Source organism: Rhinatrema bivittatum, chromosome 2 (assembly GCF_901001135.1).
Source record: "Rhinatrema bivittatum chromosome 2, aRhiBiv1.1, whole genome shotgun sequence".
NCBI lineage: Eukaryota > Metazoa > Chordata > Amphibia > Gymnophiona > Rhinatrematidae > Rhinatrema > Rhinatrema bivittatum.
The window spans coordinates 273,242,276-273,259,511 of NC_042616.1; the positions used below are offsets into that span (position 1 = coordinate 273,242,276).

The following is a 17,236-nucleotide window of genomic DNA, read 5'->3' on the forward strand; positions in this document are numbered from 1 at the left end:
AGCTCCTCCACCCAGCAGAAGTATAATGCTCTCTCTTCCTCCAGCAAACCACATGCACTCTTCCCTTGCATTTTTTACTCTCCTGACCACCCACCTCATGCTTTTTGTGTTCTCCCAGGCCCACATCCATGCATGCTCTGGTGTTGAAGACATTTCTGATGTCTTGCCAGTCCAGAAAATTTATTTGCAAAAGTATGTTGGCATAAATTTGAAACTTCTGAGCAGTGATACTATCCCCAGGATTTCAGCTGTCATTAGTCTAATCATAGCTGTCTAAGCATTAAGCCCTTAACTTCCTTTCTTTATGAACTGCATGTGGAGATTAAATATTTGAGAGGTGCATGACTACCTTTATAGTGGTGATAATGTTTCAAAGTTAGACTGAATCATATTACTCATTCTCCAAGGAGCAGTGGGTTAATCTCAGGCATGCCATAGTATAAGACTAGCATTGTAGTTTTGCACTGTTCTGTATCATGGGATGGTGTCATGGAATGGCAGAATGAATAAAACCTCTGGTCTGATTAAGATTTTTCTGTTTTGCAGGGTCATTTTATCAAAATTTGTTATGGCATTAACGCATGCGATAACTGTCGCCGCACAGCGCAAATGCAAATTTTTAGAAGGGGTGGGATTGGGGAGGGGTTTGGGCGGGATTAATTAAAATTAGGGTCAGTATTGCACCGTACGATAGCATAATGCGAGCTAGGGCGAGAACATAGAAATCTCAACTTTGAGATATTCCTCACTCCAAATGACATCCAAATCTTCACCGATGTGTACTGTGCTCTTTGTACATATCACTCTGCATGTAAAACTGGTCCCTAAACAAACACCTCACTTCGAGCTATTAGCTGACCGTTCTATAGAGCTATAAATAGTTGAGTCCTATGAAGGCCTTATAGTCTTCCTTCCTTCCTTCCTGGAAGTACATTGGATTTACATTTTAACCCAGTCAGTTTAAGAAGACTTGCTCAAGTGAATGTACGATTTGAATAAGCTTCCAAGGTTCACCACTCTGAGCTCTTGTGTGCAATCAGTCCTAAAGAGTCCTTGATGGGATGTTCCCTTCTGTAAGGAAAGAAAAGACATTTTTTTCAAACTTGTTTTATGCTCCTTGTTTTCTTTGTCAGTGGGTTTGTTTGCAGCATATCCCTCCAGGAGTGTGGCACACAGGGCAGGGGAATGTCTTGTTGCACAGGACTATTTTCAATCATTTCTACTGAAAAATCCTTCCCTATTGCATGAAATAAAATGGATTCCTGTTCAGCAGTGCTTTTCAAATCCAGGTCTTGAAACCCCTATCCCAGCAAGTCTGGTTTTCAAGATGTCTGCAATGAATATTCATGATGTATTGGCATATATTTCAGTTAAATCCATTAATAAGTTGCAAGTGTTGCAGTATCTGGCAGTCACGATAATTTTAGGCTGCAGTGGTAGAGAACAGGGAATTTCCCCCCCTCCTTTTGGAAACTGTATTGACTTCAGACTGTCTCTAACATTTTGGGGCTGTTGCAACATGGGCGTGCTAAAATGAGCTGCTGTGTACTCCTGGGGGAATTCTGCGCACAAAAACTGAGAACTCTGCAAACTTTATATTGGTCAAAATAACATATTTTATATGACAGTCTTTAAGTAATTACATTTTAAATTATTACAGAAAAGTTATTACTTAAAGTTGCAGAATTTCCCTAGAAATTCACTGTGTCCCTTCCTCATACAGGCTCCTTCACTCTCTCGTGCACACACATCCCCTCAATCAGTGCCCTCTCTCTTGCAGACACACCCACACAAGCTCCCTCTCTTTCACACATACATCCTCACACAGGCTACCTATGTCTCTCTCTCATGCACCCCTTTACCCAGGCTCTGTCTTACACAGGCTAGCACCCTCACATACACAGGATCCCTTTTTCATACACATGAGCTCCCAATCTCTCACACACATACACACTCCTCCTAGTCTCCCTCTCTCTGAAACCCACACTCAAGCATATCCCCCCCCCCCCATCCCCCCTATTACCAATCAGGCTGTCTCTCACCCTCCCCCCACACCCCCTCTCCTTTCTCACACACATTCTCTCACCGGCATTCCCCTCCCTCTCAGACACACATTCTCTCTCACTGGCATGCCGTGGGATCAGGGGTGGCTTGGCCTATCGGGGGATCGGGCATCCCCGGTGGGCCGATCGCTCCAGTCATGTGATCTGGGCGGCGAATACTTGGGCCAGTCCGACATCGTGAGTCCGCCGCTGCGCGGGATGTGCTCCATTCACGGCGAAGATGAAGGCCCGGTGCACCATTCGCAGCAAAAAGGGAAGGCTCCTGTGTGCCGTGAACGGCATGCCGGAGCATGTGCCGCAGGACATACTCCGTTCGCGGCATGCCAGGGTCTCCTCTGCTATTTTCTGTGCAGGGGGGAATTCTGCATTCCGCAGTAGCGCAAAATTCCCCCAGGAGGATGCTGTGTTTAAAAAGGAGGCGCTGGGGAAATTGTGCGTCCCTGGTACCTACTCGGCAACAGGTACCTGGGAGAGGTAGCTGTAAGTGCTACTGGCACAATATATATATTATATTGTACGCCCTGAAAACCTTTTTTTTTCCCAGTCAAGCCTCTTTTTTTTTTTTTTCTCTTCATGCAGCTTTCTATGGTTCCTCCTACTTAGTATTGCGACAATACTTTATAGGAGGAACCACAGAAAGCATGTCTAGGTTTAAGTGATGAGCATATATTGAATGTGCGTATTTGGTTGCGTTAATCTCTATTATTGGTTCAGGCGATGGTTTAGCGTGTCCAATACAGAGTTAAGTGGTGCGCTGGCCTGAGTGCCCAGTATTGCATCTGCCTGTAAATCTTTAACTTTTAGGGCTTTGCCTACAAGACTAACCATATTCTCCAAGTCGTACGTTATGGTCATCCCAGGAGGCTTTCCTGTGTAACCCTTCGCTGCAGGAAGTTACCGTATTTTTCGCTCCATAAGACGCACTTTTTTTCCCCCAAAGGTGGGGGGAAAATGTATGTGCGTCTTATGGAGCGAATATAAAAAAAAAACCAAACAAAAATCTAACAAACCCCCCCCCCCCCCCGACTCCCCCAAGACCTGCCGACTTAATTTCCTACAACCCCCCCAAGACCTGACAAATTAATTTCCTGCAACCCCCCACCCTCCTGACCCCCCCAAGACCTGCCAAACGTCCCTGGTGGTCCAGCGGGGGTCCGGGAATGATCTCCTGGGCGTGGGCCGTCGGCTGCCAGTAAACAAAGTGGCGCCGACGGCCCTATGCCCTCACTATGTCACTGAGACCGATCGCTGCTATTGGTCGGTCTCAGTGACATAGTGAGGGCATAGGGCCGTCGGCTGCCAGTAAACAAAATGGCGCCGACGGCCCTATGCCCTCACTATGTCACTGAGACCGACCAATAGCAGCGGTCGGTCTCAGTGACATAGTGAGGGCATAGGGCCGTCGGCGCCATTTTGTTTACTGGCAGCCGACGGCTCACGCCCAGGAGATCGTTCCCGGACCGCTCCTGGACCCCCGCTGGACCACCAGGGACGTTTGGCAGGTCTTGGGGGGGTCAGGAGGGTGGGGGGTTGCAGGAAATTAATTCGGCAGGTCTTGGGGGGTGGAGGTTGTTAATTTAAAGGGTTGGGATGGGGGGGGGGGGGTTTGGGGGTTCCCACAGAAAGAAAAATTTTCTGATCTGGGGAGTGGACCGAAATGGCCCTCCCCAGACCCGAAAACAAAATGGGGAGAAAAAAAAAAAACTATGCACTCCCCTAATTTGCTCCATAAGACGCCCAGACGCAGAGCCGGTTTAGCACAATTTTTTTTTTTTTAAATTTTCCCCCTCTGAATCCTAGGTGCGTCTTATGGTCAGGTGCGTCTTATGGAGCGAAAAATACGGTAATTCAGTTTAGTTAAAACTGAAAGAAGTATCTTTTAAAGTGTGGCACCAGAGCTATGGAAAGGACTACCTAGAATATTATCACTGGGAAGTAGAATATCTGGTTTGTTGCTGTTTTACTTTAGATTATTCTTAACTGTTTTGGGCTGGATAAATTTTCAGGCATTTTTATATTTCATATTAATTCAGATTCTTTCCAATGGTAAATTAATATGAAAATGATCAATATACATATAGCATTTCATTCTGAAACTCGTATTGTTATCAAGAAGTGTAAAGCAGATACTAAAATTGGGAGGGATGATTCCTATAGTACCCCATACTCTAAAAGTCTTTGGTTTTGAGGTGCAGTCTCTATCATGTGTTGGAATCTGTCTGAAAGAAGAGTGAGACATCAGTTTGCGTCCTTCCTTTCTTCTCTAATTGCATTGACCTAACTGATGTGGAATAACAAGTTGAAAATGCTTTAAATATGGTTATTTAATTTGCCTATTTCTAGCAAAAATTAACGGCATATGATGTGGCCTCCCAATTACAGGGTTTCCTGTATAAGATAAGTGGCCTGGATCTCTTTCAGTTGTAGCTTCCAGAGAGCACGGGGAAACAGTATTGGTTTCTTTAGATGATTCATAGCATGAAATGGATGGGCATAGTGAAGAGGGAGAAGATGGTGTCTACTGGCTTTACTTGATCTTTCATCTGCTTTTGACACTTATTGATGATATCAACCTTTTTAGAGACATTAAGAGATGTAGTATGGGGGCATATATCCATCTGGGGACTGATGAGCTTGCCAGAAACAGTATCTGAGCAGTACAGAAAGATTTCCAGACTTTGGGGAAACAGATTGGAAGGCCTCCCCCCCCCACCCCCCCCCCCCCCCAAGACGTGTTACCTGTTCTTGCTAAGGAGATGGAAAGCCAGCCTAATCCATGATAACTTCAATATATGGCTCAAAACCTGGTATAAGGAAGATGATTTTGCATATGTTGGGGGCTGAGGCAGAGTATGGAACAGTAAAAGGCTGCTTAAGGCAAAGGTGGCCTACATTTTGTCCATGGCAGTAAAAAGGATCCCAAGTGAGAAATTCAGATCGTGTCCTAAAGTATCTTAAACTAGAGGACAGGAGTGACAAAAAAGTTGGAATGACACCACCCCCTCCCCAACAAATACAGGAAGTGGGTGGAGACATTTTATTTTTGTTAAATCAGCTCCAGAGTCTGCTCTTAAATAAGAGTAACCAGGAAGAACAGCCAGGTGGCTAATAAAACAAGCTGGAAACCTATAAACATAAATGCTCATAGTCTGGGTAATAAAACTCCAGGTCTGCAGACCTTAGTGGCAGAGGCAGATTTGAATATTGCTGCTATGGAGATATGGTTCATAGAGTCTCGTGAATGGGATATGGCCATACCAGGCGTTGAAGGATAGAGATGACAGAAATGGGGAAGAGTAGCTCTTTATGTCAAAAACACTATCCGAGGCACTGAAATACAGGGGGCATGGGGAAAAGAAAAGGGGCTGTCTTAAAATAAATAAATAATGGCAATTCCATTTACATTGGTGTGGTCCACAGGCCCTCAAATCAAACAAGAAATGGGCAGAGATATGGCCAGAGACATCCAAAAGATAGGAAAGAAAAAAGGTTTTGCCCACTGGAGATTTTAATCTGCTGGATGTGGATTGGGGTATCACTTTTGCAGAATCTGTAAAGTAGAGATTTTGCAGATGCCCTTCAAGGAGTTCTGCTCAGACAAATGTGGTGGAGCCTATGAGAGGATTAACAATGCTGGACCTGGTACTCATGAACTGAAATAGTGTTTCTAATATCTGGGTAGGTGCCCCTCTGAGCACCAACAATCATCAGACGGTATGGTTTAATATAAGCCATAAGAGAAGTCGTACAAAAATCAGTCCTGGATTTCAAAAATACAGACTTTGGTAAAATGTCAATGTACATTGAGAAACTAGAAGGCTGGGAGTAGTTGAGTGAAATGGAAAAATAGGCCAGTTTAAAAGGAACTATAATAAAGTCAACAAACCATTTATGTGTGTTAAAAAAAAAAAAAAAAGAGGAAAATCTAGTTCTCCAAGGTGGTGGCTGAGGAAAATTTAAAGGCAGAAAAATAAAGTACAAAGGAACTTAAAAAGAGGAATGTAGGTAAGATTATCTGATGAAGCTGGGGTAGGAAATCAGGACGGTGAAAGCTTGAGTGGAAGAAAGGATTACCAAAAGGGTGTAAAGCAAGGTGTTAAATCAATTTTTCAGATATTTTGCAACTTCTGGACATATTTTTTTTCAAATATAAGGTTTGAAAGGAGATGTGAAGCAAGATGTTTAGAAAGATAAGGAAATAGAAATATTAAACAAATACTTAAGCTCAGTTTTCACTTAAAAAAAAAAAAAAAAAAAAAAAAGATCTTGGAGAAGGAATGTTGCTGGCTGGCAAGAGTACGGGTGGGAGTAGATAAATCCCATGTACAGAAAAGAATATTTGGGTGGTGCTCTCAAAACTGAAAGTGGACAAGGCCATGGAGCTGGATGAGATGCATCCCAGGATACTAAGGGAGCTTGGAGAAGTGCTAGTGGGTCCATTGAAGGACCTGTTAAATAGAGCCTTGGAGACTGGAGTAGTGCCATAAGATTGAAGGACATTGTGCTCCAGAATCACAAAAGTGGTAGGAAGGAAGCTGGAAACAACAAGCTATTAAACTTACCTCAATGTTGGAGAAAACTAATGGGAAAAACTATTGAAGGAAAGAATCTAAGGCAATATGACTAGAGAATTAAATCAAGGAAGAACACTTGATGTGGTTTACTTGGATTTTAGCGGGGCTTTTGATATTGTCCTGCATAAGAGGCTCATGAATAAAATGAGAAGCCTGGGAGCGGGTCCCAACATGTTGGAGTGGATTATTAATTGGCTGTCAGTGTGTGGTGGTAAATGGAACCAGTTCTGAAGAGAGAAAAGTAATGAGGATTTCCCCAAGGATCAGTTCTGCAACCAGTTATGTTCAATATCTTTGAGTGACTTGTTGGAGAGAAATTAGTTTTTGGGGGTTTTTTTTCTCAGATGACATTAAGATCTGCAGCAAAGTGGGGACACATCTGAAGAAGTAGAGAAAATGATCAAATGTAAATCAAAGCTTGGAGTAGTCAAAGGTTTGTCAGCTGGGATTAGATGCCAAGAAGTGCAGAGTTGTGCATATGGGGGGTATAGCAGTCCAATGGAGCTTTAAGTGATAGGGGCAAAAGACTGATGTGCATAAATCATAAAGGAGACCTTGGGGTGATGGCATCTGGTAGTCTGAAGTAATGTGACAAGTAGTCTGAACCAATGTGACAAGGCAATGCCTAAGGCCAGAGGGATTCTGGGCTGCATTCAGCCATAACCAGCAGGAGAAGGGAGGTGTTAACGCTCTTGAATTGGGCTTTGGTGAAGCCTCACCTGGAGTACTGCGTTTTGGTTTTGGAGGACATACAGTGGCTTGCAAAAGTATTTGACCCCCTAAAATGTCAGCAAATTTGTGTGGATTACAAATGATACTTACACAGGTTGTTCCAGATGGTATGTTTATTGCAAACCAGTATACCCTCAAAGTGAATTTTCAAAATTACAATTCATTATTTCTCTGCATTTCTTGTAAAATATATTTAATACTGAAAAATGCTGCTTGCACAGCTTTCAATCCATGTGCTCTGGAAGCTCCAAAATTATAGATGATGTTGCCCTAACAATTTTCCTACAATTGACCTTTACATGAATCATCCTGAAAAGGGTTTGTCTGGTTTTTGGGTTGGTTTGGTTTTTTTTTGGGGGGGGGATCTAATGGAAAGCTGTGACAAATAAGACCTAAGAATTCTACAAAGATTAAAGTTATAGACATGCACAAGATAGGAAAAGGCTATAAAACAATATTTAAGTGCTTGGATATCCTAGTGAGCTCTGTTGGATTAATTGTGAGGAAATGGAAGTTGTATCATGCCACCCAGACACTGTCTAGACAAGGCCGGCCCTCAAAACTCAGCATCAGAGCAAGGAGGAAACTTTTGAGGGAAGCCACAGAGAAGACAGCAATCAGTTTGAACGAGCTTCAGTGGCTGAGGCTGGAGTGGAGGTGCATCAGTCAACCATATCAAGAGCTTCTGTTTACAACTGGCCTGCATGGGAGGATGGCTAGAAAGAAGCAATTACTGAAGAAAAACCACATCATAACATGTCTGGAGTTTGCCAGAAAGCATCAGTGACCCTTTTGGCCAAAATTCAAAACACTGTGGCAGAAACCTTACCCTGCCCATTCCTCAGCAAACACCAACCCAACAGTAAAATATGGGGGTGGCAGCCTCATGTTGTGGGGATGCTTTTCCTCAGTGAGGACTGGGCATCCTGTTAAAACTGAAGGACGGATGGATGGTGCAACGTAGAGGGAGATACTGTGAGACAACCTGCTTCAGGCTGCTAAACTAAAACCGAGGAGAGAGTTTACCTTTCAGCAGGACAATGTTCCCAAGCCCGAGGCCAAAGCAACACAGGAGGTGAAGGTTCTACAATGGCCAAGTCAAAAGTCGAGATCTCAAATCAATCGAGAATCTGTGGCACTATTTGAATTCTTATGCAAGCAGCATTTTTCAGTTTTTAACTTTTATTGTACAAAAAAAGGTGGAGAAATAATGAATTATAACTTTGAAAAAGTACTTTAAGAGCATATTGTTTTTGCAGTAAACAAACAGTCTGGAACAATCTGTGTCATTTGTAATCCACAGAAATTTAACTTTTGCAAGCCACTATTAAAAAAAACAAAAACAAAAACCAAAAAAAAAGATAAGGATAGGATGGAAGTGATACAGAGAGGCAACCAGAATGGTGTGGGGTCTGCACCAGAAGACTTATGAGAGGAGATTGGAGACCTAAATGTTTACCCTGGAAGAGTGGAGAGACAAGCTCTAAAACTAGAGGTCATGATATGAAACTCCAAGAGGGAAGACTCAGAATGCTTTCTGGGAAGAGGTGGTGAAGACCAGAACAATGGCATTCAAAAGGGCATGGGATAAACACAGTATCCCTTGCGGCTAGAGAATGGTAATGAAAAAATGTTAACGTTAACATTTCTGCATGGGAGTACATGCACTGAACATTTACTACTATCTTTAACAGATATGGGGTAACCTGCCCAGAACAGCAGTTATTACCCTAAGCAATTTGCTGGTCAGAATAGATCAATTTGGTCTCTATCTGCCGTCATTAAGTACGTTACTGTGTAGTACTTAATGCTCGCAATGAAGAACAAAAAGGAAATATCAAAAGATGACAAATCAATAAATGAAATAAAAACACTCACAGTATTATGAAAGTCATTGTTCCTCTTTGCTGTTCTAAAACTTCCCAAAATCCTGCAATAATGCTAAGTAGAACAACCTGTAGGCCGATACAGTAAGAAATGCGGGAGAGTGGGCGCTCCATGTTGAGCGCCTGTTCTCCTGACGGGCTGCGCAATTCTGTATTTAAGTGGTGCGCTAATAAATCCCTAGCGCCTCCTTATTAGCGGTAGAGGTAGCTGTCAGCGGGTCCTGACAACCAACACTCAATTTTACCAGCATCTGTTTTTGAACCCACTGACAGCCACGGGTTAGGAAAACAGATGCTGGTAAAATTGAGTGTCTGTTTTGCTGACCGGCAGACAGATATTTTTTTAACTTTATTTTTTTCTTTTGGTTCCTCTAACTTAATATTGCTAGGATATTAAGTCGGAGGGTGTACAGAAAAAGCATATTTTCTGCTTTTCTGTACACTTTTCCGGGTTGCTCAGAATTTAGGGCAGGCGTTTATTTCCGAGAGTAAAATGTGCGGCTTGGCTGCACATTTTACTTTCAGTATCCCGGGTGACTGAGTGAGGCTCAGCAACATGCATTTCATGTGATAAGTGCTATTAGTTTTCGGGGGATTGGCCACATGTTTTCGACACGCTATTACCCCTTACAGCATATGGGGTAATAAATGCATACTAAACGGTGCGTTCACCCAAGCGCACCGTACTGTATCATCCTGCTACTGTTTGAGTGAAGTGCTTGATCTGAGGTGAGGCAGTGTTCTGTGAATACATGTGAGAGGCGTGTCCAGATGTGCTAGTCAGTTGATAACATGAAGACCTATCTATGTAATCTCTGATTTCCAAGTTATTTAAGATCATTTTTCTAATTATATATGGTGTATAAACTCTACTTATCCCCCTCCCCGCGGCCTGGAAGAAGTGAGCATCGGGTGCGTGCAAGGGAAGAAGAGACCATGCGAGTTTGGTCAGCATCGGCCTGAAGAACAGGAGAGGCGCGGTCTGAAGAATGTGCAGCGCGGCTCAGAGAAAAAAAGATGAACGTCAACCCCTGCGGCCCATGGGGCTCCTTTCTCCGCGCGAGGGCCGAAAATGGAGGAGGCGGCTGCCGCGAGTTCCGGGAGGGGGAGAGAGTGAATGAGCAAGCAAACGTGTGAGATCCTGTGTGTGTTAGCATGTATGTCTGTGATTGAGAGCCTGCCTGTGAGAGAGAGCATGAATGTAAATTTACGATTGGAAACCTGTTTGTGTGAGAGTGTGTATGTTTGAGATCCTTTGTATGGGAGAGAGATCATGTGTATGTATGATTAAGAGCCTGTGTGTATATGTAAGAGAGCATGTGTGTCTGTGTGTGATTGAGAGCTGGTTTAGGTGAGGGAGCATGTGAGTATGAGAGCATGTTTGTAAGCATGTGAATGAGAGTCTGTGAGAGAAAAGGACAGCATGATTGTAAGCCTGAAAAGATAGACAGCATGTGTGTAAATGTGTAATTAAGAGCCTATATAAGTGAGGAAAAAGCATGTGTATATGTGAGTGACTAAGAGCATGTGTGTATAGGTGTGTAATTGAGAGCCAGTGTGAGAGAGAGCGCTGGTATGTGACTGAGAGAGAGGAGAACGTTCCAAGCAAACCACCCCTCCTTCTGCTAATTCAAAACAATCTCAGGAGACCTGGATATCAAACGTTCCCAGGTATGCAGAGCAAAAACATTTTTGTATCCTTATTTTTCATTACTGGGTCTTTGTGTCTGCTATTTTGAAATATTTTATTGGTATCTAGACATTTTTTATGAGGTTTTTTTTAATTATTGGATATTCCACTCAGCAGCTGTTTTGAAATCTGTTCTTTTTGTTAGTATGGTTTTACTGCTACTGATTTTATATTTCTTGATTTGTTTTATAAGGATGGGTGATGTTTCTTTTTTCCTCTATTACACTGCATACAGAGACTCTGGCATGTTGCAGTTTCCAATTCAGTTTTTGTCTGCATGCTTCTAGTTATGCATTTTGGTCTCTTTATTCTTTGTTAGGTGTGAGGGTCAGCACATGTGATTCAGGTGAGATTTTCTGCTGGCGTGTAGTTTCTGTGTAGGGCTCTATAGCAGCCTGGCTTGGTCCGTTTTCCTAATAGGAGGTGTATTGGTGTCTTAAGGCCTGGCATAATATTTTCAGTGTTGCCTTTTTTTAGGTAAGGTGGTTACTGTTAAGTGCTGGAAATTGGTGCGGGAAGTTTACTATTTATGTAATTTCTGTTCAGACAGAATACGTATCTTTTCCTTGTGTCATTTTAAACAATAAAAATAATTACCGTCCTTTACTTTTTATTTCCGCCATGAATTGTAATGAGCAGTGTGTCACACATGTGAGCGTGGACTGTCAGGTGTGTCACATGATGGGAAAAAGGTTGAGAACCACTGCTTTAAAATGATAGGCAGCCGTCCAATAATGCTAGGTGTTACTGGAGGACTAAGGGGAAAAGAACTGGGGAAGGGAATCTTTAATTACAGGAATGGCGATATTGCCAATTTAAATTTGTTCTTACCAGATGTCTTCCTCAGCACAGAATCCAAAGCTGGTTGGCAGTTTTATCTTTTTGTAAAAGCTGCTTGATGAGGTGTAGATGTATTCTGCCTATTGACAAATGTAAAGAAGATAAGAATGAATGAATAAATACAGTGGTTCTGTTGAAACAGTACTTAAAGCTGCTTCAAAATGTAAATGTGCATAACAAGGATTTTTTGTAAGCGGTTTGAGGATAACTTTTTGTGAACAAGCATTGCAAAAAAAAAAAACTGTTGCCAAGATATGCAGTTGTGGAGCTTCCTCACATTCTTCACCCATTAAAGGATAAATGTACAAGGACAGCAACTTAAGCTACTTAATTTTATCCTGCAGTTATGGCATTCTCTGATAACATTGAGTAGTGATGCTGCTATAATCCAGAGATCTTGCGCTCTCTCATCTGAAGAGCACTTAGCTGGTTAGACTGATATGGAGGTTCTGAAAAAGGATTGTATTGTTCATACATCACAGTATACATTCTGATGCAAATCGTGCAGCGTGGTGTGAAAAGATTAGTAACAAACACATCTGAGACTTTAGCTAGACAGTGTACAGTCTTCCTATTGTGCTCAGATTCTTACCTGTACAGACTAATTGTTCAGAGCTTTTTGTAGTATGTTCTAGAACAGGGATGGCAAACTCCAGTCCTCGAGGGCTGCAAACAGGCCAGGTTTTCAGGATATCCACAATGAGCATGCATGAGAGGTTTGCATCCAGTGGAGGCAGTGCATGCATAAGAACATAAAATGCCATACTGGGTCAGACCAAGGGTCCATCAAGCCCAGCATCCTGTTTCCAACAGTGGCCAATCCAGGCCATAAGAACCTGACAAGTACCCAAAAACTAAGTGAACTTAATAGCAGGTAATGGACTTCTCCTCCAAGAACTTATCCAATCCTTTTTTAAACACAGCTATACTAACTGCACGAACCACATTCTCTGGCAACAAATTCCAGAGTTTAATTGTGCGTTGAGTAAAAAAGAACTTTCTCCGATTAGTTTTAAATGTGCCCCATGCTAACTTCATGGAGTGTCCCCTAGTCTTTCTACTATCCGAAAGAGTAAATAACCGATTCACATCTACCCGTTCTAGACCTCTCATGATTTTAAACACCTCTATCATATCCCCCCTCAGTCGTCTCTTCTCCAAGCTGAAAAGTCCTAACCTCTTTAGTCTTTCCTCATAGGGGAGTTGTTCCATTCCCCTTATCATTTTGGTAGCCCTTCTCTGTACCTTCTCCATCGCAATTATATCTTTTTTGAGATGCGGCGACCAGAATTGTACACAGTATTCAAGGTGCGGTCTCACCATGGAGCGATACAGAGGTATTATGACATTCACCATTCCTTTTCTAATAATTCCCAACATTCTGTTTGCTTTTTTGACTGCCGCAGCACACTGAACCGACGATTTCAATGTGTTATCCACTATGACACCTAGATCTCTTTCTTGGGTAGTAGCACCTAATATGGAACCTAACATTGTGTAACTATAGCATGGGTTATTTTTCCCTATATGCATCACCTTGCACTTATCCACATTAAATTTCATCTGCCATTTGGATGCCCAATTTTCCAGTCTCACAAGGTCTTCCTGCAATTTATCACAATCTGCTTGTGATTTAACTACTCTGAACAATTTTGTGTCATCTGCAAATTTGATTATCTCACTCGTATTTCTTTCCAGATCATTTATAAATATATTGAACAGTAAGATCTTTCTCATGCATATTCATTGTAGATATCCTGAAAACCTGGCCCTCGGACTGGAGTTCACCATCCCTGTTCTAAAAGGTGAACAGATATTGACTACAGTCTGTTACAATCCTGCATTCTCATGTAGAAGCAGATGTAGGATTTAATGTAGTTCTTCGGGACACTTTTTTTTTTTTTTTTTTTAATTTTACTAGCTCAGCGAGCAACTTACACTGTGCAATGACATGCAGAAGCAAAAGGAGGTTAAGTTCAGCATAGCTGTTTTAAGGAATTTTTCTTTGGCAGCTATATGGCATTAGAGTAGTACTATCCTCCCTTTTTATAAGTTTTTTTTAATTTTTATTACATTGGTAGATTTAGTGGTTATTTTCACGTCAGTAGTATCCTGGACATCCTTAAGTCAGACACACAGGTCAAGATTAACCCTTTATTTAAAATCTCTTCTATAACTGCCTATACAATTTTGGTAGGTCTAAGCAGTTTACATGAATAATGTACATAATCATATTTAAAAATATAAAACAGTATGCTAAAACATTAAAATTCAAAAATAATATAAATAAGTTTAGAAATAACATAACATCGTACTACAAGAAGAAAAGGCTTCAATTCTGGGGGGATGGTAAATACAGTTCAGCCTAAGCATTTTTACAGCCTTTTTGATGGGAGGAAGGGGCAACAGCAGTTAGTACAGACAAGTGAAAAATCTCTTCATGTGCTTTTTCAGACCACCTTTTTTAAGAGAGCCTGATAATAGCATGCATTCCTTCCTAACTGATTTGTGTATGTTTGCCATAGGGTTAAATGAAAATAGTATTAGAAACCCAGAGATTATTTCACTGTACTTTGTCTCCTCCAGATTGGTTCGATTTCCTTGTGTGATAAATCTACAGTCCAAAGATGGCAGCAAACAAGCCCAAAGGCCAGAATTCTCTAGCGTTACATAAAGTGATCATGGTAGGCAGTGGTGGAGTAGGAAAATCTGCTTTAACGCTGCAGTTCATGTATGATGAGGTAAGTGCTTTGTCCTGATAACTAGAGTGCACCATCTACAGTAGCTTTTTTTTTTTTCTCCTTTTTGATTAAGGTTAAGTGAAATATCAGTTCTATAATATAGCCCCACACTCCCAAATGTTCGAACGTATTACAACTATATATAGCAGATTTTTCATCATAGATGCATTGTAGGAGTATTACAATTAGTAATATGTAACAATAAAAAAAAAAAGTCAGCCAGTAAGCTTTGATTGTTGGCATTTTTTTGGTATCTGTCTCAAAACACCTTTTAGTTGCTTCCCATGTTTGGAGTTCTGGAATCTAGAATTGGATCCACAGCATCAACTGCAGTTATTGTCCATGGTTGTCGGACATATTTAAAAAGCATGTTGAATATGTTCTAATAACACTTCAACGATTTAGTGGGGTGTTCTAAGTTGCGCTCTTCTGTAATTTTTATTACTATTTCATCATGTATATGGCAACCTGTACAAGAAATTACACAAAAGTACAAATGCTTTTGTCCCTTAGAGCCTTCAGTGTAAGTAGGAGCTTGAGGCTATGGGATAGACCAGACTTGCTCAGGTCACTATAAATGTTGATTTATTTATTTATTTGAGTTTTATATACAATCTTTCGGTAAAGCCATCATAACGGTTTACAAAATTTAAATTGTAACTCTCTTAACAATTGTGGAAAAAGTATAACAATGTGCATACTAAACAGAGGTTAAACATTTCAAGTCCAGAAAGTATCATTATGTGGGAGGAGGAGGGATTGTTTGTTCTGGTTGGAGAGAAGTTATTTTGAGGTTTTTGGATGAAAGTTCGATTGGGAGTTAGGATGTTCAGAAGTATGAAGGTCAGTGTAGAATTTGCGAAACAGCAATGTTTTTAGGTCTTTTTTTTTTTTTTTTTTTTTTTTACGTTTTGAGGTTGGGTTGGGTTCTCAGATCATTAATGGCAGAAGCAGGATTTTAACTGAAGTCTCCTGGTTCCTAGCTCATTCTAGCTATAGGCCACCCATACTCCTCTCAATTCCTTTCAGATTTATGCTTGCCTTCACATTTTGTTTGAGATTACCATATTTTACTGGATCGGATCTCTTCAGCAAAGTCACAGTGGTTGGTTGGTATCTTAAGTTGTGCCTGTCTGCTCCAATGCAAGTCCTGGTACTCTACCATCTAAGCCTATATTGACAACCTCCAGTGTGGTTATTTTAATCCCAGTACAAACTGAAACCCCTCTCAGGTAATGACTATCCTGTTCCACCAAAACTTTGAGGGGCTTAAGCTTACACTCATGTGAGGTGCCAGGTCTACTGTACAATCTGTCCGAGTCCTCACCCCCTGCACCATCACTGCAACACTGGTTCCTGCTGTGCCACAGCACACATACTGCTTCCAGGATAGGCTAATTTTTCTCATTTGCTCTTCTCTTTCCCTCCAGCTTATTTTCTCTCTGGACTTTTTTTTTTTACCTCTTTCCCTTCCCTCACCTCTACAATAGTGGTTCCTTTCCCTCACAGCTTGATGGCAGGCAAATATGTACTGGAGCGCCCACATTCACACCCTCCCACCCTGCTCAGTGGCAGCAGTTCCTTCTTTCTGACATTAACTTTGGCCCAGCTCACAAAGCCACTAAGACTACTTTGCACTTGAGTGAGCTTGCAGGCAAGATTCTTAGTGGAGTGTGGCATAGCCTTCTGATCTCACTGCTGGCATACATTGTACCTTCCAGTACAATATGTCTGCACTGTCCACTTATTTTTTCACCACGTGGTAGGTTGATATCATGATATTTCAGCACCTGGCTTATGGTATTTTGAACCCTGGCTAGTGTTTTTCTGACTTTAGCCATTTGCAGTTTGGGCATACAGTGATTCTGATATGTCAGATGTCTGTATCTTCTTCATACCCCGAGTACTGACTACTATAGTTTTCAATCTCTTTGAGTGTCGGTTTTAAGGATCTTTTATTTTTATTTTATTTATTTGTAAAGTTTTCTATACCGGTGTTTGGATCAGGGACCGTCACATTGGTTTACAGTAATACAATTATGAAAGGCATATAAGTACATTTATCAACATAATATTAAATTTCATGCAAGCCAAGTTAATACTAAATTCAATTTATATTACAAGTTAAATAATATGTAAAAGCATCCAAAATAAACAAAATAAGTAAAATATCTAAAAGTAACCAATAAAACAAAAGACAAAGTGGAGCATTGCAGATTCATAGTTTAGGTGGGCAGGAGACATATGTCTATTGTGATTAGCCTGAACCTTCCTTGAATGCCTGATTTATATATTAAAAACATGGCTCTTTACAGTTTGCGCTGTCGTCGAACGAGCCCTAATTAGCCTGGGTAATGACATATCCACATCCACCTAAGCCGCTGTGATCACATCTTTAATGCAAACTGCCACTGTGGTACAAGAAGCTGTTTCTCCCTTTTTCACTCATGAAGTACAAAGAGACAATCTGTTCTCCACAAGGTCTCAGTAACCCTAAGTTAATGCAACAGATGTCTCTGCACATCCAAGGGATGCCACATCCACCGCTCCATCCAGTGAGGGCAACAATATGGGCAGATTGAAAAAAAAAAGTCAGATACCACCTTGGACATGAAGGACGGTACAGTCCTAACCTGTACTCTGTCCAGTGTAAGCACCAGAAAAGGAAAGCTACCAAAGAGGAAGAAATGTGGGGCCTGCCAAAAAGTCA

The 17,236-nt window shown here is 41.4% G+C and overlaps 1 protein-coding gene across 2 annotated transcripts in view; it reads left to right on the forward strand.

Moving 5' to 3' along the window:
- RALA (RAS like proto-oncogene A) overlaps nt 1-17,236 on the forward strand; it is a 103,489-nt gene that overhangs the window by 46,618 nt on the left and 39,635 nt on the right. For both annotated transcript variants that reach the window (XM_029589530.1, XM_029589529.1), the window contains one exon: nt 14,372-14,526. In XM_029589530.1, the coding sequence (XP_029445390.1) occupies nt 14,413-14,526 (114 nt within the window). In that variant the 5' untranslated portion in view covers nt 14,372-14,412. The remainder of the gene's footprint in view (nt 1-14,371; nt 14,527-17,236) is intronic.